This window comes from Thalassophryne amazonica, chromosome 6 (genome assembly GCF_902500255.1).
Source record: "Thalassophryne amazonica chromosome 6, fThaAma1.1, whole genome shotgun sequence".
NCBI classification, from domain to species: Eukaryota; Metazoa; Chordata; class Actinopteri; order Batrachoidiformes; family Batrachoididae; genus Thalassophryne; species Thalassophryne amazonica.
This window is the reverse complement of record NC_047108.1, coordinates 83,694,829-83,710,109: the sequence shown is the minus strand read 5'-3', so window position 1 is coordinate 83,710,109 and position 15,281 is coordinate 83,694,829. Positions and strand designations below refer to the sequence as shown.

General features: G+C 39.9%; 2 protein-coding genes across 4 annotated transcripts in view; one reads left to right on the top strand and one right to left on the bottom strand.

Annotated features, from left to right (window-relative positions):
* The first annotated feature begins 650 nt into the window (after positions 1 to 650).
* Positions 651 to 10,250, top strand: birc7 (baculoviral IAP repeat containing 7). The gene is made up of 7 exons (XM_034172633.1): positions 651 to 1,185; positions 1,827 to 1,926; positions 2,089 to 2,170; positions 2,276 to 2,321; positions 3,940 to 4,149; positions 9,824 to 9,889; positions 9,962 to 10,250. The coding sequence occupies exons 1-7, from the start codon at positions 651 to 653 to the stop codon at positions 10,159 to 10,161; spliced, it is 1,239 nt and encodes a 412-aa protein (XP_034028524.1). The 3' UTR covers positions 10,162 to 10,250.
* A 99-nt stretch (positions 10,251 to 10,349) lies between these two features.
* Positions 10,350 to 15,281, bottom strand: part of nkain4 (sodium/potassium transporting ATPase interacting 4) — a 141,750-nt gene continuing 136,818 nt past the window's right edge. For 2 of the 3 annotated variants that reach the window (XR_004561317.1, XR_004561316.1), the window contains 2 exons: positions 11,819 to 13,548; positions 10,350 to 11,504 (listed from right to left, as the gene is read on the bottom strand). Coding sequence is in view for 1 of the 3 variants with exons in the window: in XM_034172631.1 (XP_034028522.1) it covers positions 13,539 to 13,548 (10 nt within the window). In the remaining 2 variants the exon portion in view is untranslated. Of the gene's footprint in view, positions 13,549 to 15,281 lie in introns of all 3 variants that reach the window. The other variant, XM_034172631.1, reaches the window with a different exon arrangement.

Below are 15,281 nucleotides of genomic sequence, written 5' to 3'. Positions count from 1 at the left end.
AAAAAGTATCACCTTGGGGAGATGAAGCCACAGTAAATTCATTAGCTAGATTTTTAAAGTTATTCTCCATGTTTTTTCCATTCCTATTTAACATTTTCTGTACTATGAATACACTGTGTGTTGAATGGAAACTACTGTTTAGGTTAACATGTTCGCTGAATTGTGTACATCTTGATCATCATCTCATCTTGGCATGCTAAGCCTTTTTGGTGATCGTTCATGTTAACACTGCAGCTTATTTAATTTTCAGCTCTTTGGGTCTGTTTTTCAGGGTTTTAAAGCAAAAAAAAAAGAAAGAAAAAAAAAAGAGCCAAAGCTAAATTCATGCAATGAAAGTTAACAGCTATTAACATTTAGTAGTTTAGTGTTATCACAGCTCCCTTTTCAGATACAGCAGTAAAATATTCCTTCACAATCTCCTAAATATAGACTGCACATTTAAAATCTGTACAGTGGTTAATTTTCAGCAAGCTAGTGTCTGTGCTGCCTTTCATTCAAATATCAGTAAGCATACGTTCTGGTGTTTGGTGGCCTTTCTGGAAGGCAGTCTCCTGTCATTTGTTGTGCAGGCCCCTACAGCTAATCGTATTATTTCAGCAGGTGCGCTGTGCTCCGCTTCAGTGCACACTCCACTATGGACCACACAAGAGATGACTGGCACAGTACAAAAATGGAAAGGAAATCTATGCGACAGAATGATGGATGACAGGATTACACGGCACTTCCTTGAGGAGCCTCAGATGCGAAGAGAAGTAGAAAGATTTAAAACATTCCAGAACTGGCCAACAGATGCGCCTGTTACCTCAGGAGATCTGGCTAAAGCAGGCTTCTTCTTTCTTGGCCCTGGGGATGAAGTTAAATGTTTCTGCTGTGGAGGGATTTTAAGATTTTGGGTGTGTGGGGATGACCCAGCTGCCGAGCATCAGCGACATTTCCCGACTTGTGATTTCATTCTTGGTCGAGCAGTGGGGAATATCTCCCTCCACGATGGGTCCTGGGACTCCGTAGATGGCCAGCTGTTGAGCCAACTTCAGAGAATGACTGTGGATGACCAGGGGACATCCGCACAAGCAGTCTACCCTGAGATGGAAGCTGAGGATTCACGGCTAACTACTTTCCATAACTGGCCTACTGAGGCCTCGGTCCAACCAGATGTTCTCGCCAGAGCAGGATTTTTCTACACAGGTGACCAGTTTAATTTAGGTTCTTTGGTGGAGTTCTAATAACTGCATTATTATTACTGGCTTTGATAAAGCAAGGTTTGACTGTTCATGCTATCAGCAGAACATTCGGCAATGAACAAGTCCCTCTTTGTGCGAGAGGTCCTGGTACAATTATTCTGCTGAATCATGAGGTTGTACACAGAATGACCTGGACAACACGGTAGGGTTTCCCAAGCTCATAAAAATAAATAAATGGTACAAATGGGGAAAAAAATGGTACGAATAATTCATACCGTTTGACATCCAAACCACAAACCAAATGGCAAGGATCTATTGTATAAGTTGTGTGAACTTGTTCAGTTGATCTGTGTGCAGTGCATAAACAATATCTCATGAGTGTTACAGAAACAGGAGCCACAGTAAAGCTGGATTAGTTCAACAAGGTGGTAGTAGGATTTTGATTTCCAATAATCAATTTAATGGTGGGTTTACGGCAGTGTTAGTGGAATACCTGGGGAAGGGGGGCTACTGCCCCATCAAGTCTCACTCTCAAGTCACCTGTGCAACCTATAATTTGTGCATCACATTTATTTGCTGAGTTTTGTAACTATATTTTGCCATCTCGTTGCACTCTTCTCACAATAATCTGAAATATTCTGCCAGGTCACGGTGACAATGTGAAATGTTTCTACTGCGATGGAGGGCTGAGGAACTGGGAACCAAGCGACGATCCCTGGCAGGAACATGCCAAGTGGTTTCCACGGTAATGGATGTGAGGACTTTTACGGATGCAGATATGAATAAATGGCAGACGATGATTGCGACATTTGTTTGCATTAGGAAACTACAGATGTGTTTCACATTTTATGTTGTGTAATTAATGTTTAACAAAATATAAAGCAGTGCTTTGTGTTGTGTTTCTCAGTTGTGAATTTTTGATCCAGTCCAGAGGGCAGGAGTACATTAGTAACATACAGGATGCTCATTTCCACCTGGGTGATACAGTGGTGAGAATATTTATTCTTCAGTGTATCGCTGTATCATTATGACCCTGTGCCTACCTATAAATAATTTGTGCTTTAAGCCAGTTCTGCCAAATGTAATTTTTGCAGGTTGGATCGCAAACCTCCACTGCCAGAGAGATCAGCTCTAGCAATGGTAAGTCACACAAGTTGTAAACCGAATGTAATGTCATCCATAGGTTCTCTGAACCGCGATTTTGAAGCTGAAATGGGGCAGCTCCAAATGCCAGCATCTTAGCAAAGTGGGCTACGAGGCTAGAGGTGGAGCATGGGCATGACTGGTCTGAGCTGAGCGGGACAAATGAACCCTGAACATGGCTCCCATCTTTCTAAGCAAAGTTAAGCCTAACAGGCAAACTTTGGTTTTGTTTTGATTGAGATATATTCTTATGGACAAGTCAGCGGTTTTCATAACGGGTGACTTAGGTGTAGATATTAAACCATATGACCGGCATATTGCCTTTATAACCACTGCACCATCCGTGGAACTAATGTCACTAAGCCACCTGACAATTAGTGCTAACAAACCCAGTGCTAACAATGCTGAAATTACTTTATTATTTAATGATATTAATAAAACAGTGCTAAAAATTGCTCATAAATAAAGCTAAAATTTCACTCAACAGAAATACTGGAGCACTGACTTCTTTTATGGGCTGTTAGTACAATGAACCGAAAGGTAGCTATGATATATGACTCAGTTATTTATAATGGGCAGCACGGTGGCTTAGTGGTTAGCACTGTTGCCTCACAGCAAGAAGATCATGGGATCGATTCCCACCTGTGGCCTTTCTGTGTGGAGTTTGCATGTTCTCCCCGTGTTTGCATGGGTTCTCTCCGGGTGCTCCGGTTTCCTCCCACATCTAAAGACATGCAGGTTAGGTGAATTGGAAACTTAAAAATTGTCCAGGTCTCCCTTATAAAAGAGATCTCGATCTCAGTGGGACTAACCTGGTCAAATAAAGGATCACCCTGTACAGTTGTCATGAATGGGGAAACAAGTTATAGAGACCAAAACCTTTTATTATTATTATTATTATTTCTGTATTTATTTATTTTGTGACAGCCTGAAACATTTACGTATGTTTTAAAGTTGGGGATTTTAACATGGAGTCCTATGTGGAGTGACTGTCTTATGGATCCAGCATCAAGTGGACACTCAAGGAACTGCAAGATATTCCACTTCTGTGTTGGCTTCAATTTTCAGCATCAGAGATTTCTGCTCATTCTAAATGAAACATGAACATGTAACAATGACAGCCATATGATTTGATATATTTAAAAAAAACAGTGTATCATACAGTGCAAATTATCACAGCATCAACATGCAGTTTTGCGTGTTTACTGAAAAACAGAAAGTTGGCATAAACATTGCATAGTGTGGGATTTAACTCTTTGGCTGACACATGAAAAACTTGCCTTGCACCAGTGCCACTTTAAATTTCAAATTAGCCATTAAGCACACCTTTTTCATTATCATGAGGACCCATTATGGTTTTTTTATGCATGGTTGCTGACTGGATGTTCAATTACCTGAGCTAATGTTTGCTCTAGGATTGAAGTAATTAGACTAAGCCGTGGAAACCATTTGACTGTTGCTTGTGGTTGCACGGTAGTAATAATAAGGCAATTAAGACGCACCGTAAAGAAATCACAAATACACTCCATGTCACAGTTCTGTGGTCTGATGCAAGGATGATAAACAGCACACTTTCCCTAATTAAAAACATTGTTGTCTTCCTCTGCCTTCTCAGATATTGTCAGAAGTCTGGGGGCCTCATCAGCCATGCTTTCCCCAGTAGTGCAAACCGTGGTGCAGATGGGCTTTGACAGCAGCTTGGTGGAGAGTTTGGTTCAGACCAAGTACCTGTTAACAGGTCGGCACTATACATCCGTATCTGACCTGGTCACTGACATACTGCAGGCGGAAAGAGACGACAGGCAAACAGGATCACAGAGCAGAGGTAACAGCCAAACATCCTCATGTATGAAAAAGCATCTTGTTTTCCGGACAATAAATAACACCTCTTTTTTTACTTGTTATGCTGATCCTGCAAATTATATTTAATTAATTCAGTCATTCATCTTCTGCCACTTATATATATATATATATATATATGTATATATGTATATATATATATATATATATATATATATATATATATATATATATATATATATATATATATATATATATATATATATATATTATAATAATATGATCAATCTGTCTTTATTAGTTGGCTATGTACCACAGGCTTTTAAGGTGGCAGTAATTAAACCATTACTTAAAAAGCCATCACTTGACCCAGCTATCTTAGCTAATTATAGGCCAATCTCCAACCTTCCTTTTCTCTCAAAAATTCTTGAAAGGGTAGTTGTAAAACAGCTAACTGATCATCTGCAGAGGAATGGTCTATTTGAAGAGTTTCAGTCAGGGTTTAGAATTCATCATAGTACAGAAACAGCATTAGTGAAGGTTACAAATGATCTTCTTATGGCCTCAGACAGTGGACGCATCTCTGTGCTTGTTCTGTTAGACCTCAGTGCTGCTTTTGATACTGTTGACCATAAAATTTTATTACAGAGATTAGCGCATGCCATAGGTATTAAAGGCACTGCACTGCAGTGCTTTGAATCATATTTATTCAATAGATTACAATTTGTTCATGTAAATGGGGAATCTTCTTCACAGACTAAGGTTAATTATGGAGTTCCACAAGGTTCTGTGCTAGGACCAATTTTATTCACTTTATACATGCTTCCCTTAGGCAGTATTATTAGACAGCATTGCTTAAATTTTCATTGTTACACAGATGATACCCAGCTTTATCTATCCATGAAGCCAGAGGACACACACCAATTAGCTAAACTGCAGGATTGTCTTACAGACATAAAGACATGGATGACCTCCAATTTCATGCTTTTAAACTCAGATAAAACTGAAGTTATTGTACTTGGCCCCACAAATCTTAGAAACATGGTGTCTAACCAGATCCTTACTCTGGATGGCATTACCCTGACCTCTAGTAATACTGTGAGAAATCTTGGAGTCATTTTTGATCAGGATATGTCATTCAATGCGCATATTAAACAAATATGTAGGACTGCTTTTTTGCATTTGCGCAATATCTCTAAAATTAGAAAGGTCTTGTCTCAGAGTGATGCTGAAAAAGTAATTCATGCATTTATTTCCTCTAGGCTGGACTATTGTAATTCATTATTATCAGGTTGTCCTAAAAGTTCCCTGAAAAGCCTTCAGTTAATTCAAAATGCTGCAGCTAGAGTACTGACAGGGACTAGAAGGAGAGAGCATAGCTCACCCATATTGGCCTCTCTTCATTGGCTTTCTGTTAATTCTAGAATAGAATTTAAAATTCTTCTTCTTACTTATAAGGTTTTGAATAATCAGATCCCATCTTATCTTAGGGACCTCATAGTACCATATCACCCCAATAGAGCGCTTCGCTCTCAGACTGTGGGCTTACTTGTAGTTCCTAGGGTTTGTAAGAGTAGAATGGGAGGCAGAGCCTTCAGCTTTCAGGCTCCTCTCCTCTGGAACCAGCTCCCAATTCGGATCAGGGAGACAGACACCCTCTCTACTTTTAAGATTAGGCTTAAAACTTTCCTTTTTGCTAAAGCTTATAGTTAGGGCTGGATCAGGTGACCCTGAACCATCCCTTAGTTATGCTGCTATAGACTTAGACTGCTGGGGGGTTCCCATGATGCACTGAGTGTTTCTTTCTCTTTTTGCTCTGTATGCACCACTCTGCATTTAATCAGTGATTGATCTCTGCTCTCTTCCACAGCATGTCTTTTTCCTGATTCTCTCCCCTCAGCCCCAACCAGTCCCAGCAGAAGACTGCCCCTCCCTGAGCCTGGTTCTGCTGGAGGTTTCTTCCTGTTAAAAGGGAGTTTTTCCTTCCCACTGTCGCCAAGTGCTTGCTCACAGGGGGTCGTTTTGACCGTTGGGGTTTTTCCGTAGTTATTGTATGGCTTTGCCTTACAATATAAAGCGCCTTGGGGCAACTGTTTGTTGTGATTTGGTGCTATATAAATAAAATTGATTTGATTTGATTTGATATATATATACATATATATATATATATATATATATATATATATATATATATATATATATATATACATATATATATATATATATATATACATATATATATATATATATATATATATATATATATATATATATATATATATATATATATATATACGAAGTCTGTGAGAAAAGTATCCGACCTTATTATTTTAAAAAAAAAACATATGGATTTGAATCACGTGTGATTACATCAGCCAAGCTTGAACCCTCGTGGGCATGCAAGAGTTTTTTCACGCCTGTCGGTGATGTCATTCGCCTGTGAGCACGCCTTGTGCCTTGCCTTGCGGAGGCTTCGCGCGTCAGGATCGATTCGCTGATCGAGCAAGACAAAGGAACACCTCCGTTTTGGAGTGCCAGGGGACAAGTTGGGACATGCCCAGCTTTCCACAATTTCTCTTATACTCACTGGGCTGGTAAGCATTGAAAGCCGAGATAGACATGTCCCAACTTGTCCCCTGGCACTCTGAAACGGAGGTGTTCCTTTGTCTTGCTTCATCAGCGAATCAGTCCTGATGCGCGAAGCCTCCGCGCGGCTTTCCATCACAAAATCTCTTGTTAAAAGTGAAATCTGCCGGAAAATGGCTGATGTCCAGCTCTTGTGATAACCAGAGAAATTGCTCACGATGGTCCCGGCTCCACACAGCCATCCGTTTAGAAATAATGTGGTGTTTTCTGCCTCTCGATGGCAGCTCAGAGCGCGGCACGCTGTGCGCCATTGTGGGCAGTCCTTAAAGCTGTAGTAGCAGTCCTTATTCTCTGTGAAGCCCGTAAAATCTTCACCGAAAGCCAGATAAATTTTTCGAATGGTTTCCAGCTGCCTGTCTCTAACAGTTTCTGAAAAATTCAGATGGAAAAAAAGCCCAAATCATTCCGCCATTTCCTGACAATGAAAATCCAATGAGGAGGCTGGACCACTCCTCCCACAAGGCGTGCTCACAGGCGAATGACGCAACCGACAGGCATGGAAAAACTCACGCATGCGCACGAAGGTTCAAGCTTGGCTGACGTAAAAACATATGAATCAAATCCATATAGTTTTTGAAAAAAATAAAAAGGTTTTTCTGACTTTTCTGACAGACCTCGTATATATATATATATATATATATATATATATATCGGGGGGATACTGTTACTTACACTGGGTTGCGGTGGCTGCACACCAAGCTGCTCATCCCGCACTTCCCTATCCTCTGCCAAATCCTCTGACACTTTGTGGTGGATCCCAAGGCGTTCCCAGGTCATCTAGGAAATATAATCCCTCCAGCATGTCCTGGGTCTTCCCTGTGGCTTCCTCCAAGTTAGAAGTGCCTGGAAGACCTCCTTAGGGAGATAACCAGGAGGCATCCTTACCAGATGCCCAAATCACCTCACGTGGCTCCTTTCAAAGCAAAGAAGCAGCGGCTCTACTCCGAGTTTCTCCCGGATAGTCAAGCTTCTTACACCATCCCAGTGTGTAAACTCAGACACTGACAGAAGAATTTCATTTCCGGCACGTGTATTGCTACCTTATTCTTTCGGTCATTATCTAGTCTTCATGACCAGAAGAGAGCATAGAAGTGTAAATCGAGAGTCTCACCTTCTGTCTCAGCTCTTTCTTCATCACGACGGTCTGGTACAGCATCTGGAAAAAAACATTAGATGTCGCCCTAATCCGTCTATTGATGTCATGCTCCAATTTGCCCCCACCTACTTAAACTAACTGACTTATATTTTGAAAGGACTTAAATGTAAATAAATAAATAAATAAAATGTTGATTATCGTCTACAGCCACAAGATGGCAATGTCTACATGCGTGACAACTGAAAGCTACTCTGTACACTGATCTGAATGAGGTACTGTGATCCACACTCCAGAGCAGAAGGTGGCCATGACACACCATTAAACTAGACACTAAGGGCCATAAAACCAGATGATGATGATCTGAACGAGGAGGACATGCTGGGTCTTATAAATTAATCAATCATGCTCTCAAACAGAAAGACCACACTCAAATAAAGATGGTGAATAAACTTCATATGTTTTTGAATAAATAGGTAATGACCATCATACTATTCAACTTGTTTACATTTTATGGGTCAGCCCATTGGCAACTGTTTGCTAACTTCAACACACCTGAGTCATTTAATGAGGTCATTAGCAGCACTCTGGAGAACTTGACTGCATACTGAGGAGGTAATTCAGCCATTTGATTCAGGTGTGTTGGACCAGGGACACATCTAAAAGGTACAGGACACTGATCCTAGAGTACTGGAGGTGAAGATGCTATACTATAGGATCTTCCAACCCAGTCTCACGGCATGTCGTGATTCAGCAGCACGAAATATACGTTAATCTATTGGTTCATCATATTGTCACAAAAGTGCAAAATTTTCATTATGGGAGCACAAATTCATTCTGTGATGGCTGCACGTAATTAAAAGCGCAGCGGGGGCGGGGTTACGGTTAGGGTTAGGGGAAGGAGTAGGGATAGGTTATGGTTAACGTTAGGGTTGGAGGTAGGAGTAGGGTTAGTAATAGTGAGTTTAAAAAAAACCTGTCATGAAAATTTGAATAATTTCGTGACGGAAGGACAAAAAAAATGTGAGACTGAGCTGGATCTTCACAATGTCTTCATGGATCATGATTAAACATGTCACCATACCTTCTTAAGGCCTTGCAAAATTTGAGTTTGGATGCTGTAGTACAGGTTATAGCATATATTTTCCTTGTTAATATAAGATACTGTAACACGTCACCAAGCCTCTTATCAACAGATAAAGTTTGCAAAATTATTTCATAAACACTCATGCAGCCTACCTCCTATTCAACCTCAACACTCACCCCTTCACCTCAGCGAGCTGTGGTGGTCATGCCCCAAATTCACTTTTGCTGTATCCTCCTGACTATCATATGTCCTGGTAGTCAGGAGGATATGCCCCATAAACTGTAAAAATAATGGACAAACCTTCATGACATCACCCATAGGTTTTCTGAAGAGGTTGTTTGAAGCCAAGTGTGCTGGCTCTAAATGTTGCCATTTTGCCAGTGCCGGACCCCACCTAACCCCCGGAAAAACCCATAAATGGGAGAACAAGTGGAGCATGGGCATGAATGGGGAATTAGCAACACAGGCAAAAACATTTTTTATACCATGGTACATGGAACCAAAACAAAAGGTGGTGGTGGTGTGTGTGTGTGGGGGGGGGGGGGGGGGGGGGGGGGGGTGTCAAGTGGACTGACTCACTCTCGGCAGACAACCTCAAATGGGCATTTGAGGAACTGCAGGTTTTGACCCTCCAAATGACTTCATTTTTCAGCACCATAAGTTTCTGCTTGTTTAAACCATGCACTTTTGATTATCAAGTAAGGACAAGTTAGTTTTTGGTCTAAATTTCACTGAGTAGGAGTTTCTGCAGGTACAGTCAGAATTGTGGAACTTTACTGTTAAACCCCAATTATATGCAAAAAAAAAGTTTCTAACAATTTTTTTTTTCTCAATATATCCTCTTGAATAATGTCTTCACATTTCTTTATGCAGAGGTAGAAATGAGGCAGAACTGCAGTGCTGGAAGTGTGAGGACACAAACACCCACCAGAGAGAATGGTTAGAAGTCAACATGGAGTGTACTCATTCTTTGTGTTTCTATTGACTTGAGTGCATTTTTGTGTCCTTCAGCGAAGGACAACAGTCCAGAGGAGTTGCTGAGGCAGCTGCAGCAAGAGAGGACTTGTAAGGTGTGCATGGACAAGCTGGTGTCCATTGTCTTCATTCCCTGCGGTCACCTGGTGGTATGTAGGGATTGTGCCGCCTGTCTTCGGCACTGTCCCATCTGCAGAGCTGTGATCAGAGGCAGCGTCCACGCTTTCATGTCTTAATGCTGAAGAAGCCAACAGTCAAGATCATTACAACTGCTGCTGGTTGTATGTTTCACATTCATGCCTCATTTTGTGTAATAAACACTTTAGGGCGTTCCATTTGTGCACAGACTGATGATTTTACTGTCAAAATTGGCTGTTGCAGCTTTTTTTGCACAAAATGTCAGAATAACTTGGAAATGCATAAATAGAACACATTTTTGTTTATTAACAAACAGCTTTTTACATGAACACGAAGCACAGTTTTGGATAAATAGGATGACACAACCAGGTCACGTGAGTTTGGCGCTACATAAAACGCAAAATAGATGATACAAAAAATGACCCTTTCAGGTTTCCACACAAAGAAAAAGAATTATCTACAAAGAGGTGGAATATCTCAGTTTACATGAACACATACACCCAAACAGGTCACACCAACTCCAGTGTCCAGGGTTCAGGAAAAATCGGTATTGCACTTAGAGGAAGACTAGTTTTTACACAACTCTTATAGTAGCATTTACTACTGATTATGTTATGAGGTGCTTTGTGTTTTTAAGCACCACAAAACATTTAGCTTACCAGAAATGTGTAAACTTGAAATCATAAAGACAATTACTAAACACTTTATTGCATATTGACAATACAGAAATGATCAGTCATATCAAAATAGTTCATCACTGAAATTCCACATTGTTTTGGGGTTTAGAAGGATTTTCAGAATCATTTGTGGATTGGCAGTAAAGGATGTTTAACATCATACGTTATCAAAAGATTCATGTTGTGAGAAGAAAGCGAACAAAGATACATTTGTTTGCAAAGTTTGATTATAAAATCCCAAGCAGACAATTCCACATGTAGCACCATAATGCAATCAAATAACATTCTATGTTCACATTAGTGGCTGAAGTGACCTAAATATGGATATTCACATTTACGTTTATGAGTTGTATCTGTCACATTGCCAGATATTAGATCTAGAACCGCATGCAAATCTGGTGAGAAGTTTTAGGCAATCTATACTTTTTTTTAACAATGTAGAGCTTTCAGATTTTTTTTATAACATTGAATCTTTAGAAAATCTAATTTGAAATGTCCAACCATTGTTTTGCAACAAAAATCAAATGTCATTATTTTTTAATTCATTATTACTTAGTAATTACATAAAAAATAAGAAAAAAAAATATTTGTTTGTCAGTCTACTGACCAGTGCATGATCTTTCAGTCACTATGATTACTACTGTAAATCAGATTAAATACAACTTGATATATTTAGAAACAACTGGAATCCAGCTACAAAACATTACATACTTTTAAAAGGTGAGAAATGGTCATATCTTTTGCATATTTAGATTTATTTCAACCTAATCTCACAGCATTCCATGATGGCATCTCAAAAAGTAAATTACTTTATGGTTCATGATAATGTCACAAAAAGTGCCAATTTTCGTAATGGGAGCACAAATTCATTTTGTGATGGTATCACGAAATGTGGGTGACGCGGGGGCATCTGTGGGGCTTATGGTTAAGGTTAGAGAAAGAGAGGGGGTTAGGTTAGGGTTATGGAAAGGGGTAGGGTTAGAAATAGTAAAATTTAAGGAAGCCGCGTCACGAAAATGTGACTCATTTTGTGACGGGAGCACGAAAAAAAAGTGAGACTGGGCTGATTTATTGATACATCTTAGAATATTTAACAGCACAGCATTATTTTCTGAAACATGTTAACCACTGGCCCTGCGATAGAGTGGCATCCTGTCCAGGGTGTACCCCACCTCTCAACCAGTGACCGCTGGGATAGGCTCCAGCTCCCCCATGACCCCTAATTCAAATAAGCGGGTATACAAAATGAATGAAGGAATGAAAGTTATCCACTGTACTGTGCACAAGTGGTCCAAATATGATACAAAATACAAATTGTAATCATCAGAACTTTGTTACATGCTAGCAACAAAATCAGATTTAGGTCACTTCCGCTGTTAATGTGGACACAGCCATAATTTTTTAAAAAAAAGAAGCAATTTTATATTTGGAGATTTAACAATCACATTTTAAGAAATGAAAAGACTTCCTGTAACATTTAAAACACAATCAATGTGCATATCAACATAATATTTTTAAGGTTTTGTTAAGCAGCAGACCTGAAGCTGAAGCTGCTTTGCAACTTGTACATGGAGACTTGGAGCACCAGAGGGCAGTGACGAATCGCACAAACAGTGACAGGGTTCTTGTCAACTGTGATCGCTGCAAGTGACACCACTTAGGATCGGAGATATGATCCGAACACTTTTATGTGAACTTATCGCAGGCAGACTGAGAGAAACATGATTAATATAAGACATGATAACGTTAGAATAACCTGTGTTCAGCCAGCACAAGATAAAAGCCACTTGATATGTCATAAAGACAGCTACAATCCAAACCCTGTAAAAACACATGATCACAGGTGACACTGAGATGATGACGCTCTGGTTTACTTTACACAAGCTTATTTGTATTGTCTCCTCTCATTAAAAATAAACTGCCTAACCTTTGCTTGATCCCCGTCAGCAGCCGGATCTCTCAGTATTTAGAGGATTTAAGAACAAAACGCTCAGTCAAACACAAAAACATGAAAACGGCAGAAAGAATGACTCGCTCACAATGCTGAGACTCCAAAAAAATTAAAGTCCACTTGCACGCCATTCCTTGCGTTTAAACCTCTTACACATTAACGCTCTGTTGCGTTCTCGAGAGTTTGAATTTGCCCTTGATTAAAAATCCCCCATACCCCCCCACCCCTCCACCAGCGTTCCCTGTTCCATTATTTACATTTTCTATTTCTGACAGACGCCCCTGTAGGTTTGGTTCTTCTGTTTCCTCCCCTCCCTTGCCTATTTATGCACACAGATCCTGGCCTAAAGTAAACAGTCAGCACACAATCCCTCATTCCACGGACTGCGCTGTAATTCAGCCCTCCAGCCAAGATCCGAGCCCGACGAGTAATAACATTCTAAATCACTGAGTCCTCTGAGACAGCACCACCGACTGGGAGTGCTGGGCAGTCCCCCTTTACATACATACGTATTTAAGATACCATATGCTATAGCAGTTCTTGGGGAGTATTACATAATTATTATGGGCAAAATGATGCCAGCCCAACAGAGAGCTCAATGAAAAAAAAAAACTGATTCATCCCAAAATACATGAGGCTTTGTTACACTGTAAGCCTCCCTTTTCCCACCACGGAAAAAAATGAGAAGCGTTGACTTGTCTTTGCAGCGCGGTAAACTGACACATTTTGCAGCGCTGAAAAGGTGAAATCAAGAAGGGGAAGAATGTCTGTCGAGCCTCGGTGTGCCGGGGTATTCACGTCTCCATGGGAATTTGCCGCGTCACCTCCCTCCAAGACCTTCTCCTATTTACGTAGACCTGAAGAGGAAAGACAGAAAGATCAAAGGGTTAACAGCAGCTGAGCGGCATGCTCTCTGGATGAATTGAAGTGGGATCAAACTCCCTGTGGGTTCAACAGACCACGACTTGCTCCCATCAGAGACGGAGCTGATTAAACTGTCAAGAAGCTAATAAATATTCATTTTGTGTTGGCAGAGAAATATCATTTGACTTCCGAGACTTATTGTTAGTAGGTTTCCTACACGGTTTAATCAGGTATTGAAACTTTATAAATACTTTGCTCGTGATTTCTATTGTCTTCATCAGCAATGGCCTGCAGCTGCACATACTGTCAGGTCCATATGTATTCACACAGCGATACAATTTTTGATATTTTGCTTTTGGCACCACCACATTGAGTTGAAATGAAACAATCATGATGTGTTTGTAGTGAAGACTGTCAGCTATAATTCAAGGGATTTAACAAAAAGGAATCACTTAGGATTTACTGACATTTCAGAACACAGTCCCTCCAGTTTCACAGGCCATAAATACACTATTGACAAGTCAGAGGATGGATACATGAACAGTCCCATGTACAGTTGTGCTCAAAGGTTTACATACCCTGGCAGTTTCTCGGGAGGGATGCCAACAAAACATCTACATAACTCTGTGGATGCAACTTGGAAACACTACGTATACTTTGGAGCAACGTTTGTCTGTTGCATCAGCAGTCACAGATTCATGGTGGAGTTTAACAGAAGAAGACAGCTTTCTATCAGATAGAGTTCAGCGAGTTAAAGTTGGTAGTGCGTTGTCAGCTTGTAAAAATGTCATTCCTGGAGTGCCTCAAGGCACGGTCCTAGGACCGTTGCTCTTTTTGTGTTTTTCTACTGACATAAATTCTGTTATTTTGAACTCTACAGTCAGTATGTATGCTGATGATACAAAGGTGTATAGGCCTATTATTTATTGAAAATATTTGAATGGGCCAATGTTTGGCAACTAAAATTGAATGCCAGTAAAACTAAGCATCTTAGAATTGGCAAAGCTAGACATGTGTACTCTTACCAGATGGATGGTTCTGTAATTGATATTGGTGTTACAATACAATCTGATTTAAAATTTACCAGTCATTGTAGTTCAATTGTTAAAAAAGCACATTTTGTAATAAGAAATATTTTTAATACATTCAAGGGCCATGACTACATGTTCTACTTATCCTTGTATAAAAGTTATGTCAATACTGGAATCCTCTAATTGTGTCTGGTCACCTAGGCTGAAGACCAGTGTTGAATATGTAGAATCTGTTCAGCATTATTTTACTAGAAGATTTGATATTTGTAAAGGGCTTTCATACCCAGAAAGACTTAGTTTGCTTAGTTTAGAATCGCTAGAGTGCAGACGCATGAAAGCGGATTTGTTATTATACTATAAGGTGCTACATTGGATAACCAATTTAAATATCAGTAACTGTATTAAGATGCATCATCATAGTAGAGGTCATGCCCATAATCTGTACCATTTTAGAGCAGAACAGAAACAAGAAAAAACTTCTGGTCAAATAGACTTGTTGAACTCTGGAATTCTCTAGATAGTAATGTTGTTAGCTTCTCTGCTTTTAAGATGTTTAAAAATGCTCTAAACAAAGTTACCTTTTAATGTAGGGGGAGTTACATTTTATATACACCCCTGTTTTCATGTACTGTTTTAGTTATTTAGTTATTATGGTGGTGAATAAAGAATAAAGAACTTTCAGAAAGGCCAAATCT